At 45.0% G+C, this 14,250-nt stretch overlaps 2 protein-coding genes across 2 annotated transcripts; both read left to right on the forward strand.

Annotated features, from left to right (window-relative positions):
* Positions 1-2,584: 2,584 nt before the first annotated feature.
* Positions 2,585-6,069, forward strand: ACTRT2 (actin related protein T2). Its single transcript, XM_087755548.1, is given in 4 exon segments — positions 2,585-2,609; positions 5,021-5,362; positions 5,365-5,627; positions 5,629-6,069. Coding segments are annotated over 4 exon segments (1,071 nt in total).
* A 652-nt stretch (positions 6,070-6,721) lies between these two features.
* Positions 6,722-7,364, forward strand: LOC104009042 (actin-2-like). The gene is made up of 2 exons (XM_087755553.1): positions 6,722-6,754; positions 6,807-7,364. Exons 1-2 carry the CDS (start codon positions 6,722-6,724, stop codon positions 7,362-7,364), a joined length of 591 nt encoding a protein of 196 aa, XP_087611679.1.
* Positions 7,365-14,250: the final 6,886 nt, after the last annotated feature.

The following is a 14,250-nucleotide window of genomic DNA, read 5'->3' on the forward strand; positions in this document are numbered from 1 at the left end:
CAAAGGAAGGAAGAGCTACCCTAATCGTTTCTAACAGGCAATGGTGTGAACTCCTAGAAATCTTCCCTTGTTGCAACTTAAGCCCACTTCTAACACATGAAGATTGGAGAGAAACCTCCTCTGGGCCAAGCTGCTGCATCAGGGCTGAGCTTCTGGAGCACCCATCGCTGGGCCGGGCCTTGGCAGCCGTTCTAACACCAAGGCCAGCTGCATGTGCGGGGTGAACTGCTGGGCTTGAGCGTGGGAAGCCCATGTTGCAAGTCACAGATCTGCAAAGAACATTGAAAAGGAGGATTTTGGCCGTGTGCTCCCCATAAAAATGAATGCAAAATGTTTCAAAAGTATGTGAAATCTGCAGATAGGGTTTTTTTTAATGTTTCAAAAGTGTTGAATATTAAAAAAAAAACTCAACAGAAGTTTAAATAAACACAGGCAAGTGAGCCAGCAAGAAGATATAAAATCATCAGGAAAGGCTGAGTTTGTTTTAATATGGGGATTACTGTAAACACTAGGAGAGCATGGTAACAATTTGTAGCCCATGTGTTTTGAAATATCATAACTGGTGTCAATAAACACATTAAAATTCAGCTTCAGAGAGCCTGTGGATGTTTGGAGTGTCACAAAGACATTGCAAAATGGGGATTTTAGATGGAAACAAGTATGGGAGCAATCAAACACAACTCCTATGTGAAGAAAGGGATCTTGTCAAGTTGTTAGAGCTAAGCATCTGTGATGGTGATTATTGCTTCTTACTGGCTAAGAACTGCTCAGCCCCTGATTTCTTTCACCCTGTCCCTTGCCTCCCGCCCTGACCTGCTGCTTTGTCTCGCCCGCCTGTTGGGTCTTGCTTCTCAGCCCGAATTCTTCTGAGCACGGCCTGCCCTTTGCTGATCGTTTCTGCAGTCCTTGGGAGAGCTCGACTGATTTCCAGGCACTACCTCAACATAAATAATGAATTCGGTTTGTTTCTGTACCAGAATGACTTGTGGCACAGAGTAAGTGTTGTCCTCGTGCTGACAGGCTGACTCGGTGAAGGCGTCTGTCATTGCCGCGGTGTTTGATGCCCCTGTTCTTCCGCGCGCTGTGAGCTGCCACTCCGGGATTTTAGGGCGTGGGGAAGGCAGAGCAGCCTCCGTTCTCGCTTCCCCGCATACAGTTTCAGTGGTGGTATTCTGAACAGAAGATTTTTGTCCCTCCTCCTTCACACTTCCACTGGGTTGACATACCCTCTTTTCCTCACTTTTTCTCTTGTAATATTTATTTCTGATGCGTTTGGATTCACTCCATAAATGCGCTCCTATTTGTTACACAAATCATATGCATGCTCCAGGGAGATGGTTCTATAACTGTGATCTTTTCAGCTGTAAAAGCACAGACTTCTAACACTTAAGCTTTAGCACTTTAATAAATCCTTTGGTTTGTTTTTGGGATATCCCAGAAAGTGCTAAATTACTACTGTACATAAAAAGGCAGTATACTTCTGTTTACATGACTCTCTGCCTTGAGACTCATGTCCACCACATGCCAGCCTCTTGTTTCTTCTTATTTTCCTCTTTTTGATTTATTTAATGCATTGCTTCACAGCAATCAAAAGTTCCAGCTTAAAATCCGCTTGGAAAGCTGCATTGGTCATCCTGTTGGCAGAGCCCCTGTCACGGGGCTCTGTCTTAGATACCAGCCCAACATCTGTCCCCCCCCTCCAAAGAAGGCAAAGAGGAAACCGTAAGCCAAGAAGACGATCAGCATTTTGGGGCGGTTGTGAAAAAAGATGGAGGAGAGGAGACGTGCCCCAGTAAGGTGGCGGATATATCTTGACCAAGAAAGCTAAATAATTTTATGGATAAATTAATGCCAATTCATCAAGTCTCTGTCAAGTTTATGAAGGATAAGGCGGGTCTTCCTTGGAGCTGTATGTCTGAGATTTCCTAATAATTGTGTTAGCCAGCAAAATCAGTTGCCTGTAGGAAACTGAGAAAGACTCAGAGCGGAATGAGTTTGGGGAATGAACAAATTCCTTGCAATAGTCCCCTTTTTCTGTGAAACAGAAAAAATCATGATTCCATGGATTTCATTAAGGGATTCTGTGATGAAGCATTATTATTTCTGGGGTATCACCTGTATTTGGTGTACTATAACCACATCACCTCAACTGCTGCCCTGTACTGTGCCTGCTCGGAATGAGCTTACATCCAGAAAACAGTCAGCTGAGGATGACAAGACTCTCAAAAATGCAAAGGAAAAACAGGGAAGATATCAAAATAATCTGGTATAGAAAGGCATGAAGAGAAGCGACTCCCTCAGTCTCTGGTCCTACTTGCCTCTCTTTTGGTAACGCTTGCTGGATGTGGAAAGACATTTATCCCTGCTGCTGCAGGTGTGACACGTTAGTCAGGCCCTCGGGGTTTACGTGGGCCTACAGACTAAGAGCTAGCGAATCCTTTTCCCTCTGGTTTTATCCCAGGTAAACTCAGACCTTCCAAAGCTCATCACCCTTTTCTAGGTGCTTTCCAGTCTGGCCTGATTCACTCAGAATCTGCCCCGAGTTATGTGTTTGTCTCCAGTAGTATTTGGACAGAGGACGGCTATGGGGAAAGGACAAGCCCTGGCTTGCCTGGGGGGATCAACTCTGTGCAGGCGACACGGTCAATAAAGCAAAAAGACATGCGTAAGGCAGTAAGCGAAAATGTGTGCTCAGCACTGACATACAAAGCAAGCGAGTCTGGCCTATAAACAATGCGTTTAACTATCTATGAATTTTTACAATCCAATGTCTGTGGGACAGAGCTCATTTATGTTTGGTATGTTGTGGGAATTACGTTGTTACTGCATTTCCAATGCGTGTCTCAGCTTCGAGTTCATATTCCATCCCACTAAGAGGTGACAAACAGTGGATACCATCTAGTCAAGGCATTAGCAGCTCGCGTGGAATGGATTTGCTCGTCTCAGTCCAGTTCCTTATGTGTCTTTCCACAGCTGGCAGCCCCTGGCGAACGTCAAAGGCCAAAGACAGACTGGCGCTCAGAAAATGAGCTATCTTTCCATTCCTGAGTGAGATCTTGCCACATCAGCGTAAGCCAGGTGAGCACGAGAAGTATTTGATGTCTCGTGTTGTCTCTTCTATGAGTTCAATTTAAGGTACTTCAGCTAAACAAAAACTAATTTCACTCATTACAAACCCTGTAGTAACAAAGTTAATTCACTCATGCTCTTTTTAAGGTGATTTGTGGCAGAACCAATATGAGGGAACAGATAAGCATTCCTGCGTCTCGGTTCAACTGCCATTTAATAATCACAGTCAATATTCCCTGGCTTTAATACTCAACATCGTGTTCAAAACAGAGTGCTTCGCTGTAAGCTGCATGCAGACCACGCAGGATTAAATGGGGCTTCTAGTGTGATGCATGTAACAACCTCTTAAATGATTAGGACACCTGTTGACATTAATATAGAAGCATGCATGAAAACAAGTGCGCCACACACTGAAATATATGTACACAAATATTAAGAGGATTAGAGAAATTGCTAAAATGGATAGAGTGGCATTTAACACAAACATGCCTGGAATCTAAGCAGAATGGAAATAACATGCGCAGAGCTGATCCCTTGTTGGATGGCTTTTTTTTTAGTAGTTCATCTGAGGTACAAACGGCTCTGTACAAGGAGGTCATTTGCTTACACTTAAAATTTCTGTTTAATATATATCTTTGTTTGGAATCTGCCTCTAATTCATAACCACCTTCATTTAGTAGCTAGCACCTTTGCCATGTGAGCTGCAGGAAAATGTAATTAAATTTAATAGAAGCCACACTTGCTTTGAAGCTGCCCTGGATTTAGAGCCACAAGGAGAAGCAATTAAACTCTGGCAGCCAAGGATTCAAACTGAAGTTATATAGTGATTTTTTTTTTTTAAAAAGGAAATTTTCTCTGTAAACGGATTTGGATTGTCAGATCTGATTGGATTCAAAGCTATAGAAATTTCCTTCTTCGGGAAATCTTCTCTTGAAGCAAAATTAAAAACAAACAAACAAACAAAACAACACTTAGATGTGAAATGGGGCTCAGTTGTGAAGATCTAGGATATTTTTAATCCTTCTGAGCAAACTTCCAAAAAAAGAGTTTGTTCTTCTCTGCAAAGTGCTGATGGGGAAGGGGAAGCATGGAAGGAAGACATCTGCATGTCTGTTTATCTGCAGGCAGGTCCGCTTGTCAGCAGCCTAGGACATAGGTTCATTAGGGGAAGGAATTTCTTTGCACTAGCAGGACTTATGAGCATTGTTTAAAGCTGTTGGGATTTTTTAAACCAGCAAGAGGCAGAAATTATTATTTCACTTTTGTGATTTTATCAAAAATATAGTTTTTAAGTAACAAGGACAGGAAAAAAAGACTCCAGAATGCCATAATCAGTGCCAAACATAGTTCTACCTATTTAAAAATATTTTTAGGAGTTTCCTCTAAAGGATCAGAAAGGATTCAGTTGAAAAAGGTCTGCTTCTAGGCAGATGTTATTCAGAAAAGCAAACTGGTAATTCAGTTAATTCTTACAGTGAGGCAAAATTGTCCTAATCTTCACCAACTCTTGGAAATATTTCTAAAGTCTTAGCTAAGCCGGGGGCATGTGTGAGAAGTTTAATTATTGTCATGCATGTATTTTGTAATACGTGCTTTTCTATTCTGAGGAAAAAAATGCTGTCGGGCTCATTACAGGGATACATTCATGGTCCATGACCTGTGGATCGGACTCAGTGAATTGATGGTCCTCTGGCTGGAGTCATGGAGAAGCTACACTGGCCATATCCAGGGAAGTGCCTGGGATCAGGTAACTTGCTGGGAAAATGTATTATTGTATGACTGGCTACTGTGAGGCAGCTGGGGGCAGGCACGTTGGAAAAGGCAAGCTGTACATCCCCGAGGAGACTTCCTGAGCAATGGCGACCAGCCTGTAAAGGGGAACGGGCAAACAGTGCTGGGGAGCCATCAACTCTGCAAAGAACGTTCAACCCCCATGTTTTGGATGTCCTAGCTGTAATCTTTGGCAATGGGTCTGGGTTATTCAAGGCAGATATTGCAGGTGACAGTGCCGCAAGGTCTGTTTTTACAGCAATTGTTGGTCACTCAAAAGTCAAAGCTACAGTGCTGGGAGCTGGACAGAAAGAATGTTACAGTGGAAAAGCAGCTCAGTGCAAAAGAGGAGTCCTGTCTTTGAATTATCCTGTTGACCATGGCATAGTTACATGCTGGGATGATATGGGAAGGATCTGGAGACATGTCTTTGAGTATGAGCTGAAAATCAAAGCCAGTGAAAGGCCAGTGCTGCTGACTGAAGCTCCCCTCAATCCTCTGCAGAACTGGGAAAAAAATGATGGAGATCGTTTGAAGGCTTCTTGGGGCCGGCTATGTACGTTGCAGTCCAGGCAACTCTGGGGCTCTGTGCATCAGCCCGTATTACGGGAACAGTTGTGGACAGCAGGGATGGTGTTACCCATAGTGTCCCCATATACGAAGGATACTGTTTACCCCATGCTGTCTCCAGGCTGGCTATTGCTGGCTGGGATATCACCGAATATTTTATGAAGCTTCTTTTGGAGCGCGGACACACTTTCGTTAGCACAGCTGAAAGGGAAATTGTGAAAGGAAAGAGAGAGCAAAGAGAAGTTGTGCTACATAGTTTTAGACCCCATGCAAGAAATGAAAGCAAAGCCAGAAGAAATCATGAAAGAATACAGATTGCCTGACAACAATATCATCCAGATAGGCAACCAGCTCTTTTGTGCACCAGAAACCCTTTTTGTGCCTGCAAACATTGGAGTTGAAGCTCCTGGTGTGCACAAAATGATCTTCAACAGCATAACGAAGTGTGACATCGATGTGTGCAGGGATCTTTATGGCAAAATCCTCCTCTCTGGTGGGTCCACACTCTTCCCTGGCCTGGAGGAGCAGATCCTGAAGGAGATGAAGCTGCAAGTGCCTGCTGGCGTGTTTGTGGGGATCATTGCACCCCCTGAGAGAAAATACCGTGTGTGGACTGGGGCCTCCATCCTCACCTGCCCAACACCTTTCAAACTATGCTGAGAGCTGACTGACCTAAAAGGTGCTACAGCTGTTTGTGCGTTTATTGGCTGACAAAACCTGTATGGAAAAAAAAACCGATTGGTAATGAGGATCTTACTGCTTATCATCTCCTTTCCCCTTCCCCTCCACAGAGTTTACAGGTGTGCACATATCACAGGGCTGCAGTAACTCCTTATCTGGCTCACAGCCTGCCTTGGAGTCCTGTGGGGAGCAGCATACCTCCTCTGCTGGGAGATTCTTCCCTCTAAGGTCTTTGAGATATCTGGGGTTTGTATTCTAAAACTAGCTCTCATGTTATTTTTGACCTCATTAAAAATGTTTCCTTTAGAAACCCAGCAAAATCCCAAACAGAATCCAAATATAAATCAATGCAAATGCAATTACTGTAACCAACCCTCCTCTGTGCCTGAGGGTCTGAAAAAATCCATTGATTCTCTGCTGTAATTTATCTGGGATGTAAGAACACCCAGTCTCACTTCCAAGTACTAGCCCTGAATCAAACTGCTCCGCGCTGCCGGCTCCCCGGGGGAAGCAGCTGCGGAGGACTGTGAGCTCAGCCGAGCGGGGCCAGTTTGCGGCCGGGGGATCCAGAACGTTTCGCCCATGCTCTGTGCCAGCAGCCGCTGCTGGGGACAGCACCGTCCTGCGCAGGATGCCTGGCTCCGCGGCAGCAGGGACTCACGCAGTGATTTTTGACATCAGCTCTGGGCAGCATAAGACTGGTCTGTCTGGAACAGGCACCCTGTTTGGTTATTTCTGCTGTTGTGGGATACCCCAAATTCAAACTTGTCATGTTTGGGGTGAGTCATAAGCGCTGCTATACTGGGGAAGAAGCCCAGTCCAAAAGGGGCATTTTGTCTTTTACTTACCCAATGGAAAATGGGGTAGTTACATCCTGGGACCACGTGGAGAAGATTTGGAGATACCTATACGAACAAGAGCTCAAAATGAAACCGAGCGAGAGGCCAGCACTGCTGACCGAGACCCCTCTCAATCCTTTGTCCCATCAAGAAAAAATGGCCGAGGCAAAGTTCAGAAGCTTCCAGGTGCCTGCCCTTGTCATGACTCTGCAGGCACTAACAGGCCAGTATGCCTGTGCCCGCACAACTGGACTAACGCTGGACAGTGGTGATGGTGTCACTGTCATTGTCCCTGTCTACAAAGGCCACTACCTGCTACACAGCATTACCAGGCTGGATTTTGCAGGCAGAGGTGTAACCAAATACTTTGCTAGGCTCCTCTCAGAGACCGGGCACTCCTTCGTGAGCACAGCAGAGAAATTGTCAGGGATATGAAGGAGAAGCTGTGCTATGTTGCTTTAGATCCTAGCCAAGATATGCAGGAAAAGCCTGAAATCCTTATGTGCAGGTATGTTCTCCCTGACGGAAGGGCTGTCAGGGCAGGAGACCAGCTGTTCCGATCACCTGAAGCACTTTTTGTGCCCACAGAGGCAAAAATCCCAAGGCCAGGGTTGGAGGGACGGTCCTCCAGAGCGTCGCCAAGTGTCGTGAGCATATCCAGTCCGACATCCTAAGGCATGTGCTGTTACTGGGCAGGTCAACTCTTTTCTGGGGTTTCAAGGAGAGGCTGCTGAAGGAGCTCCAGACAGGAGTTCCCAACACAATTCCTATCAAGATCATCTCCCCACAAGATCGGATGTACTCCGTGTGGATTGCTGCTTCCATCCTTGCCAGCTTAAGAGCATTTAGGAATAGGTGGGTTACCAGGGAAGACCATAACGAGGTTGGACCAACAGTGGTCCAGAGAAAATGCTTTTGAAAACTTCAGTAGGATCATCCAGGAATTTTTAAGTGCCAATCTGAACAACTGGAGAGCAGTTAATAAATCAGTACAAAAATAATTGATTTATAGTAAGTGATTTTATAGCTTAGTAAAGAAAGGTCCCTTGTGGATTGGGTTGAAGAAAGAGTCCTTGTTCAGAGCATTTTTGCTCTCCAAGATGTTGGTTTTAATTCTAGAAATGTGTTGATCCCCGCTAGAACTGCAAACAGTTTGTCAGACTTTTAAACACTTGAGAACAAGCCACCTCCATCCCGTGCCCTTGGGGGCTGGCTCCTCGCCATTCACCATAAACTCCCAAAGAGTGGAAAGAGACCTCAGAGGGAGAAATGAGGGCTCAGGGGTATCGCTGACCCTTCACCATAACACTGGTGATCGCCTGTCGCAGCCCTGGAGGAGCTCAGAGGGGACTGGACTTCTAAATTTGTTTTTGCTCATGAAATGAAAATAAGTTGACCTGGCTGTTAAAGCAGAGCTCTCGGACCTAGGATATCTCTGCGCTATTAGTGGCCTTGCCGTGTGATTTGCTGTGTCACATCACGTGTAGCATTGCCTCCATTTGTCCGCCTGTGGGATTTCACTAATATTCTAGCATAAGGACTATGTGAGACTACATTTAGATAATTTTATATAATGTTAATTAAAATTAGTAATTTAATCAGAGAGCAGAAGGTGAAAGGTATCTGTTTGGGGTTTATTCTTTGAGGACTCCTGAACAAATGTTTTGATGTCAGGCATCTAAGAGAAGGTGGAGGCATTGGTGCCTAGCTGACACCGATTCTCTTTTGGGAAAAGCTGAATATGTAGGAGAAAGTGTCATTCCTACCTTGTCACCGAGAGCTAGGGCAAGTGACAAAATAATCCTGCAAATATTTGCTTGAATTACTAAGCAAATCTGCCTTGCCAAGCTCGATTTTTACAAATAATTCTGCCAAATAAGCTTAACTAGCATAAATATCATGGCTAACTGATTGGATTTCCAAAGTGAACTAGGAAATTCATAACAAAGGTGTGAATTTTCAGCAATAAAATTTGCATTCAAATAAACAACTTGAAAATTATGCCTTTACGGTGATCATCTTTATCCACACCTGCAAATACATGCACTGCATCCAGTCAGGCAATAGAAATCTCGTCATAATTTGTGAAGCTAATTAACACTATGATTTATATATTGTTCAAAAATTATTTGAAAAAAAACCCCGAGATATACCTGAGAACCTCTTGAATTTCTTCAAGACTAACATGAAAATAGGAAAAGAGCTGAAATCTGTCTCGTTAATTATTCAGTGCAGTGTCTGGCTATTTTCATTCAGCTCTGGAGATGAATCTTCAAACTCATTGATGCCCTCTGCTGCCTTGGGACCGATTAGTCGTCTGTCACCTCCTCTCACTGCCCTTTGAAGAACCACACCACTCTTTTCCTTTTCTACAAGACATTTACAAGTGCTCTGAAGAGAGGCACGTCTAACTCCGTGTTCAGTTGCCCGCCGAGCCCTGGAGAACTTCCTCAGCAGGGCAGTGGAAAAATAAAAAGGGCTGAAAGGCCCGGCTGCAGAGGCCGTGGGCTGGGGAGTGAAGGATGATTTCTGGGTGACTCCAGCAGTTACTACAGTAAGACCCACCTAACCTCATTTTCCCCAGTGATCAGAGTGAAAGCATAAAGCAAAGATTCTGGAGTAAAGCACATAGCTTTCCTGCTCCGCTTGGGCGCTCAGGCTTCAGAAAGTTGAGATATATGCTACTCCATCAAGTTAATGCAAGTATTCAGAGCACTTTTAGAGCTGTTATGAAATCAGAATCAGCATCTTGGATCTTTCTTCTATTACAGTATGTTACCTTTTAGAAGCCCACTGGAAATGTGTAAACAAATGAGGTACAACTGTAGACAGTTTAAATATTTTACAGCTCACTGACTTCCATATGAGGAGGGATTTGCAGTAACTTAAGCGTTTAGACTCCTGCTCCAATAATCTAATGCAAATAAAAATGCAAAAAACAGTGTGCTGGAAAGCCAAGGGAACCTGAGCAAACAGTGCAACTCAAGGTTGTGGTCTGGAAGAAGAAAAGCAAAGCAGAGAGCATGATAACTCTGCAAACCCAGATGCAGACACAAAAGGTGTTTGGAGAGTGACACCTAGCAGAGCTCTGTGTGTGCTTTTAATGAGATTTCACCCTTGCAGAACAAGATATTGCCTGATGTAATCTAGGATGGATTCATTGATACCAAACTTGTTTTACATCAGGGGGCCTGGTTCAGCTCCTCCCAGCTGAAAATCATTCAACAAACCATTATTACAGGTATGCAACAGCCACGGTACTGGTTTGGCCTGGCTGTTTCCATTTACCTTTAGACATGACTTTGCTCAAGGACACACAACAAGATAGCAGAAGCTGGCGCACGTTCCACGTCTCTAGACTTTATATCAGCCTCTTCAGTCTCTTGGTCACCTTGTGCTTCCATCGCTGCACAGGGCACTGGAAACTCATTACTTCATTTGTATTTCGTTTTTGCTTTGAAGAGGTCTGAGGTCTTAATCATTCGGGACCTTATTCCCTTGGCCCCCGTGCCATAGAAAATGAATTGCAGGAATCCTTTCTCTGATGTATTTCCACCTATGCTCTACCTGTCCTCTGCATGCGCAGGGGATTTAAATTGTAAATGCCTGGGATCTTTCTAGCCTCAGGAAAGCAACACTAGTCTGGTGAATACGGGACTGGTTGCAGGGATTAGAGAGGCCTGAGTTAATTCCTAGACTTACCAGTGATTCGTTGTGGAATGAAAAATTTAATCTTGGGCACATCAGGTATCGGTTCCCACTTATAAACACCCTTCTTCTGTTCCATCCTTTACTTGTCCTGAAAGCTATTTGGGGTAAGTGCTGGCTTTTGCTTTAAGAGCACGTATCAGTGCAAAGATCTGGGATTTGGGGGCCACAAGATCAGAAACACAAAATCATTTGTGAAGTTTGCACTGGAATTACATAAAAATCTCAACCTGCTCCTGGTAATTTTTTCCCTCCCTCCCCAAGTCTCATTTAAGTTTCAATCCAGCAGCAGCTCTTTATTTTCTTTTAAATGTCAAACAATTCATCATTTTGCACTTTCCCTGTTCCCTGTGAATTTAAAGGTTTTATTGGTATGCAGTAATGTCAGCCTGGGACAATGCACACTGATTACCCAAAACAATGTGGTTCTTGTCATCCTGCCCATTTTTGGTTGCGAGCTCTTGAGAACTGTACAAGAGCTCTTGCTTTCTCCCTCTCCTCCCTGTTATCATATGCACAATAAAAAGGCTGGGTTCAAATATACACTAGACAAATAATTATTATCTTTATTATTCAAATCTCCCGTCCCCTGCCCTCATCCCTGCTGAGCTGTGTGAGTACACTGCTGGAAAAGGTGCCCTCACCCCTGCCTGGCAGATCGCGGGTCTCAAGGAGGATGGTGATGGATGCTTGTTCTGAAAGCAGCTGGAGAGCCAGCCAAGCGCACCCCTTCCGAAGGGGCACAGAGGAAGGCAGGGAAACGAGCCCCTTTGTTGCCCCAGGCAGGGCGATGCTTGGGGCACGGTACAGAGACCTGAACTTACAGAAATTCAGAATTGCCGCGCTCACGGTCTTACCACCTGAGGGCCAGTAGCCAGGCTTAGCAAGCAAGGTCAGATCAGAATTGTCTGGGTAAATTAGGCGTTTCTTCACCATCCGTGGTCAGAATGAAGCGACGCCAGCAGGCCAGCATGTGCAGCAAAACCAATGGCTGCTTGCAGGAGCACGGCAGTTGTCAGAGATGCTCGGCAATGGGGCTGTGCGGAGCAGGAGCTGTCTCAAAGACCAGCAGAGACCCGGCGCAGCCAGGAATGCCTACAAAGGAGCGGTAAGGCTAAGGGTCCGCGGTAGGCAGGCCTTGCAGGGGTGTCTTGCAGAGGCGGGTGTGAAAGCAAGCTCTGCGGACATTTAGAAAGAGTAATGGCTTTACCAAAGGCAGATAAATACCAGTCCTGCAGTTGAGTATGGGCAGCTCCATCAGTTCATTTACTGAGCAACTGGCAGGCCCACCTCCACTTCACCAACTTTGGAAACATCCAGGTGAGTACTGAATATGAGGGATTCGATGCGAAGGAGGTAAGAACGTTCTAGAGCTTTTACCAGCGGAGGTGTCACTACACGGAGTACGATGTAGCTCTGGCTGAGAGAGGCTCTGCAGTCATTATACATGTACCCACAGGAATACATGCACCCGCACATACACAGACATGCATGCACCCCCCCCACACACACTGATTTTATTAAGCCATTCTATGCAAGTATTTTATATATGTATATATTTTTTTATTTGGGAAACTACAGAGTGCTTTTTTCCACACGCAGTAAAGTTAGCTTTGCCGAGATTCATTAGTCCCCTTTCCCCCTGTGTGTAAATGGATCTCTCTCAGTTATGCAATGCAAGGGTACACAACCATGAAAAGTGCAGAGGCAGCCAAAAAAAGCATTGTTCTGAACTCGGACGTGTAAAATATTCATATTCAATAATAAAAAAATAAAAACAGAGCCCTTAATAAAAAATTCAAGGCGTAAAAAATGCATTGTCGTTCCATCCCCAGGGCTGCAGCACTTTCCAGACCAACATGTTACATGAGTTTTCACTGCCTTGTTTTACTCGATTAATTCAAAACCAATTCACTCACAGACATCCCAGTATTAGGTACCTAAATTGATTCTGATTTCTCTAAGGGCAGTGTATCTATGACTACAGTAATAGCTGGTAGAAGCTGTGACTGTTCAAAGCATCCAACGCGTAGGCCCAACAGTACGTACGGCAAGGCTGCCCCTGATCTCGATGACACGTCTGCGTCGAAATGCCGTGCTAGGCATAGACATGCAAGCCAGCTCTGAACAAGCGGGAGAGCTCGTTTCGCAGGGTGCTCGGACCACCTCAGTACCCCTGCTTCTTGAATGAACAAATCAGTCAGATGTTAAGGTGGCTGGGCCTCCATAGAAGAGGGAGCACATTTTGAACAAGCCAAGGTTCCTCCGTACAGCGCTGCCCTACGCCCTGCAGAGCCACCTGCGGAGCTTTGCATGCAGCGCAGAAGAACAGAAACCATCTAGTTGCTGTTCTACCAAAGGGAAACAGACAGGTGGAAATAACCGCCCGGCTCAGATCCTGACAAAAGTACGTGGCAGAGCCAGGAATTTAATTTAGATTTTTCTGCATCCCCATCTAGTGCTATGGCTGCGAGGCCAAACTGCCCCAGCATGTGCATGTGCGTCCCAAACGGCGATGAAGGCAGAAGGGCAGGACAAGGGAGGCTGAGACACTGCACTGGCAGGACGCACAAGTACATCTGTTTCTGCTCAGGAACGTGTCGTCAGGCAGTAGGTCTGCTAAAGAGACGCAGTACAAGACCTCTGATCCAAGCAAGGAGGGGCTGCTGCTGTTTTCACCCTACCCACCCAGCTCGGTTTAGATCTTCAACGCGTCGCGCCGCTCTGCTTTGCAAAGGGTGATCCTGGCGCACCAGTGGGCCGAGGGTCTCACCCCGGGTGATACCACTGTGCTCCTCCGGACGCTGATGCTGTTTCATGCGTTTGCTTTGCATGAATTGCATTTTGCATGCTTTGTTTCGTGACCTCAGTGGCAAAACTGGAACTAAACCACCGATCCCCTGCTTCGATAGGTGCACTGTGCTGCTTCGTGTAAGCGGGGGCTGTGTTGGTCCTGAGAGCCCGGCAGTAGGGGAGGATATTAAACTGATGTTATAAATGTTGCTAAAGAAGCGAGAACTCAGGAACAAGAGGAAAGGTTCCGAACTTAAAATATTGTGTCTGGCGCTTAAATTTTATGAAGATATATGGGAGAAAAGAATGAGAAACTCCAAAACAACCAATGCTTCAGATGTTTCTTTTATCTAAAGTATAGCTAGTTAAATATTTTACATAGAACAAGTCCCAAGGAGCATAAATCAGGGGATGTAAGCCATGTTTTATAAAGACCTCAAAACATAAGTTCATTACCTCTCATATTCTCAGGCCAAATATTTTAAACGGAAAAGCATGTGGGACAATAAACATGTATATTACCCATGTCTTTAATGACCGTTCCCACCAAGGTGATTTGTTCTGTGTCCACAGTCTGATATTTATATACAAGGAAAGGGAAGAAGAGAAAAAAAAAAAAAAAACCAGAAAAACCTGATGTTGGAAAAATTGTGTCCCAGGCTGACAGTATGGAAGTAATGAAATGTGCTGTGATGTGACAGCTGTCAGTCATGTTTGAGTTTTTCTTCTTGGTGGAAAAAAGTGGTAGAAACTGTTCTTTCTCACTGCAAGCTCCAGATATATTTCTAATGGGCATCAAATTTGAGCCACAGCACTGGGC

This window comes from Nipponia nippon, unplaced genomic scaffold (assembly GCF_047370975.1).
Source record: "Nipponia nippon isolate SJK-2023a ecotype South Korea unplaced genomic scaffold, ASM4737097v1 scaffold_19, whole genome shotgun sequence".
NCBI lineage: Eukaryota > Metazoa > Chordata > Aves > Pelecaniformes > Threskiornithidae > Nipponia > Nipponia nippon.

Excerpts from the sequence above, each read along its gene's own strand:
- LOC104009042 (XM_087755553.1), top strand. The coding sequence starts at position 6,722 with ATGCCTGGCTCCGCGGCAGCAGGGACTCACGCA. Across the intron at positions 6,755-6,806 it reads CGGCAGCAGGGACTCACGCA|GCACCCTGTTTGGTTATTTC; the intron begins GTGATTTTTGAC and ends TGTCTGGAACAG.